This window comes from Triticum aestivum, chromosome 7B (genome assembly GCF_018294505.1).
Source record: "Triticum aestivum cultivar Chinese Spring chromosome 7B, IWGSC CS RefSeq v2.1, whole genome shotgun sequence".
In the NCBI taxonomy this organism is placed as follows: domain Eukaryota; kingdom Viridiplantae; phylum Streptophyta; class Magnoliopsida; order Poales; family Poaceae; genus Triticum; species Triticum aestivum.
Window position 1 is genome coordinate 761,683,007 of NC_057813.1, and position 4,102 is coordinate 761,687,108.

Here is a 4,102-nt window from a genome sequence, read left to right on the forward strand (position 1 = left end):
TGCAGGAGGACACCGAGGTGGGCACAACCCTCGGGGCACCCCTCAGGTGCTTCTCTGGCCCATCTGATGTCTTCTGGTCCAAAAAAATCCACAAAAAAGTTTTGCTGCATTTGGACTCTGTTTGATATTGTTTTTCTGCGTTGTAAAAAACAGGCAGAAATCAACAACTGGCACTTGGCACTATGTCAATAGGTGAGTCCCAAAAACTGATATAAAATGACTGTAAAATGATTGTAAAACATCCAAGAATGATAATTTAACAGCATGGAACAATAAAAAATTATAGATACGTTAAAGACGTATCAACCATTAAGAAGATAGTTCATCTTCTTAATACGAGTGTAATGAATACATTTCATATAATTAATACATTTTCATAATTGTATACCACTGAGGTATTTTCGCTGTCCGGAACACGAAGATTCATAGTGACAATATGTATTCTTAAAAATGAAGACCGAAGCTTAATGTGATTGGACTATTGAACTATTTAAACATGTCTTTCTGCTTGTCGGTAGGCAAGGTGGGCCTAAATCTTTGCCGAGAGCCACTCTCAGCAAAGTGTTGCAGCATTGACCGTGCCGTTATTCGCCGCTGGATGTGCCACATGGCAAAACTTTGCCGTGTGGTGTCCACTTGGCCCTCGGCAAATAGTGCCTTTGCCGGGTGTTGCCTTTTTGCCGAGGCCTACTCTCAGCATTATCATTTGTTTGCCGATATACTCCCTTTGCCGAGAGTCACGCTCGACATCTCTTACTATGCCGAGTGCCCGTGGTTTGGCTCTCGGCGAAAATTATAACACCCGGCATATACGAAAATTCCAGTAGTGAGAGAGAGATACATGAGCGTTATACTATGATTAATTCCACTCGACGTACGTATGCGCGGAACGTACGTGTGTTTTGGTTGTGAGAAACAAGAAGCGATGACGTAGGTATGAGTGATTTCATTGGGAGCCGACGTAGCCGAATCCGATGACGAAGGCGGCGGCGGACTGCATGAGGAGGTAGACATACAAGTGGTCGTGGCCGAATACCATGTCGTAGAGAGCGCAGTAGAGCAAGAAGAGCCCCATGACGATCTCCGGCGCCAGGAAGCTGCTGCTGCTCTTCTTCTTCTTCTTCTTCTTCTTCGTCTTCTTGGCCATGGTGGTGGTGGCGGCAGCAGGAGTGGAGGTCGTGAAGCCGCCGAGCTTCTCGGTGACGACCCACTCGTTTGCGCGGCTGGCCTCGAGGAGCCCGATGATGGTGGCCTTGGAGCGGTGCATGGACATGACGTTCTCGAAGGGGATCCAGAAGACGAGCAGGTGGCAGGACCTCGGGGTGCACGCGGCGTTGAGCAGGGTGAGGACGGCCGACACGTACATGGGCACGTACTGTGGGAGCCGCACGTCCTGGCCGCCGACGAGCGCGTAGGCCGGGATGACGACGCAGTACAACATGAATGTCACCAGATGCGCCACCACCTTCCTGACCAAGAAGAAGGCGTAGAGCACGTGGAGCTTCTTCCACGCCGACACCTGCCTGTTGGCGACGATCTCCCAGAACATCTTGCGCATGAGGTTGGCCGGCCCACACGACCACCGGTGCTGCTGGTACCGGTACGCCTTGAAGCTGCTGGGCAGCTGGCTGCGCACCTGCACGTCGTCGGCGTAGACGAACCTCCAGCCCCGCATGGACGCCCTGACGGCCAGGTCCATATCCTCCACGGTGGTGCGGTCCTTCCAGCCCCCCGCGTCGGCCAGGGCGTGCACCCGCCACACCCCGGCAGTGCCGTTGAAGCTGAAGAAGCCGTGGCAGGCCGACCCGACCTCCTGCTCCACCGAAAAGTGGTAGTCCAGCGACATCTCCTGCATGCGGGTGAGGATGCACTCGTCCGCGTTCACGAACCGCCACCGCGCCTGCACCAGCGCCACGGCCGGGTCCGCCTGGAGCACGGGGACAGTGTGCTGGAGGAAGTCGCCGTTCGGCTGGAAGTCAGCGTCCAAGACGGCCACGAACTCGCAGTCTTTTACGTACTGCTTCTTGAGGCCCTCCCGCAGGGCGCCCGCCTTGTAGCCGCTCCGGTTGCTGCGATTCTCGTACCGGATGTGCACCCCCTTGCCCGCCCACCGTCGGCACTCGGCCTCCACCAGGGACCGGATGCCGGTGTCCGTGGAGTCGTCCAGCACCTGGATCACCAGCTTGTCGGCCGGCCACCACAGGCCGCAAGCCGCGCCGATGGAAACACGGTACACCTGCATTCTCACTCATGCATACGCGCATGCTTTTTCATCAGTTTTGTCCCAAGTCAAAGCGTCACCAAACTTATAAAACATATATGAACATTCTCACTGCCAAACAAATATTGTTAGATACATTACAAAATGTAGTTTCATGGAATATATACTTGATATTGTAGGTATTGATCCTTTTTAATATAAATTTGATAAACTTTGTAAAGTTTGACTTGACACAAATCTAATATGTGAAGTAAAAAAGATCGAAAGGAGTACTGCCACATCCCTCCGTGAAGAAATATAAGAGCATTTAGATCTACACGCACCTACAAAGAAACAAACAAATAAACTTAGCAGTCCCACCCTCCTCCACTTTTATATTTCTTTATAAAGGAATAACATTTAAGTGCCACTGTATAGTGGCCCACAAAGTACTACTACCAGAGAGAGAGATAGATTGATAGTTGACTATTTCAGAAATTCCTAATTACGTGCACCGTTCATGCTCCGTACGTGCCCTGTGCACACACAGAGACACACACGGAAGTCTGCATATAAGTTTTGTCCGAACTCTAAGCTTCTTTACTTTGACCAAATTTATAGAAAAAAGTATTAACATTCACAACGTCAAACAAACATTGTTAGATTCATTATGAAATGTAGCATATTTGGTATTGTAGGTCTTGATACTTTTTAATATAAATTTGGTAAACTTTATAAAGTTTGACTTGACACAAATCTAATATATAGAGACACACGCACGGACAAGGAAACAAACAAACAAATTTAGTACGCCCACATCCCTTCGTAAAGAAATATAAGAGCATTTAGATCTACACACACCGACAAGAAAACAAACAAACAAACTTGGTACTCCCACCTCCCTCCACTTTTATATTTGTTTACAAAGGGATTAGCTTTTAAGTGCCACTGACAAACAAACAACAGTTTTGCTAGAAGTCATCTAGCTAAGTTCTAGTTATGTCTCATTCACCTTTATAGCGATTGGATGTGATGTTATAAGATGCGTGTGTGCTAACGTGGGTTGGTACTCCTATGTATCTTTTTTTCAGGTGAATGAGACCAAATTATATATCATCTAAATGAGTTCTAGGCACTCCCAATAAACAAGCTATCAAACTTGTGCAGTGGCTCACAAAGTACTACTACCAGAGAGAGAGAGATATAGATAGATAGTTGACTCTTGTCTTACATAACGCTTTTTCTTATTTGTTTATTTTAATCTTGCATGAATTTGGATGGTCGTAGCCTACAAGAGTGAGTAGACTATCAAATTATGCACTTGTTCATGCATATGTAGTTGTGCATGCATATGTTCAAAATGCACTTGTAAAGCAGCAGCTTTTGCGTGATCAGTCATGCATACGAATGGTTGTTTCATCAGTGCTCACCTGCATGGATAAATGCATTCTCTGATGATGGATCATCTTATCATATGCGTGGAGTAAGTAACAGCATAGCAGAGTGGTCATGCATACCATATCATCATAGATGAGCAATTAATCCTTCATACATAGAGATGTGGATAATAGACTAGTACTGACCTGCTCCTCGTTGAACATGGGGATCTGGACCAGGACCATGGGTCGGTCTGCGTCATCGCTCTTCAGATTGTCGTCGTCGCCCTTGTTCCTTTGGTTGTGGTTACGGCATCGGCGATTGAGCCAGAGCACGGTGACAACGAGGCCCATGTAGAGGCGTTCAGCAAAGAGCATGAGGGACATGGCAGCGCAGAGGTAGATGGCCAGCTGCAGCAGGGGCACCACCACCGTGTACCGCAGCACCAGCCACGCCGCACGAGCCATCGTCAACATGCTCACAACCCTCATCTTAGATTCTTCTTCCTCCTCCTCCTCCACAGAG

The 4,102-nt window shown here is 48.1% G+C and overlaps 1 protein-coding gene across 1 annotated transcript; it reads right to left on the minus strand.

The window, feature by feature from the left end:
- Window positions 1-946: 946 nt before the first annotated feature.
- Window positions 947-4,068, minus strand: LOC123155818 (glucomannan 4-beta-mannosyltransferase 9-like). Its single transcript, XM_044573952.1, has 2 exons — window positions 3,784-4,068; window positions 947-2,236 (listed from the first exon to the last, which is right to left on the minus strand). Exons 1-2 carry the CDS (start codon window positions 4,066-4,068, stop codon window positions 947-949), a joined length of 1,575 nt encoding a protein of 524 aa, XP_044429887.1.
- Window positions 4,069-4,102: the final 34 nt, after the last annotated feature.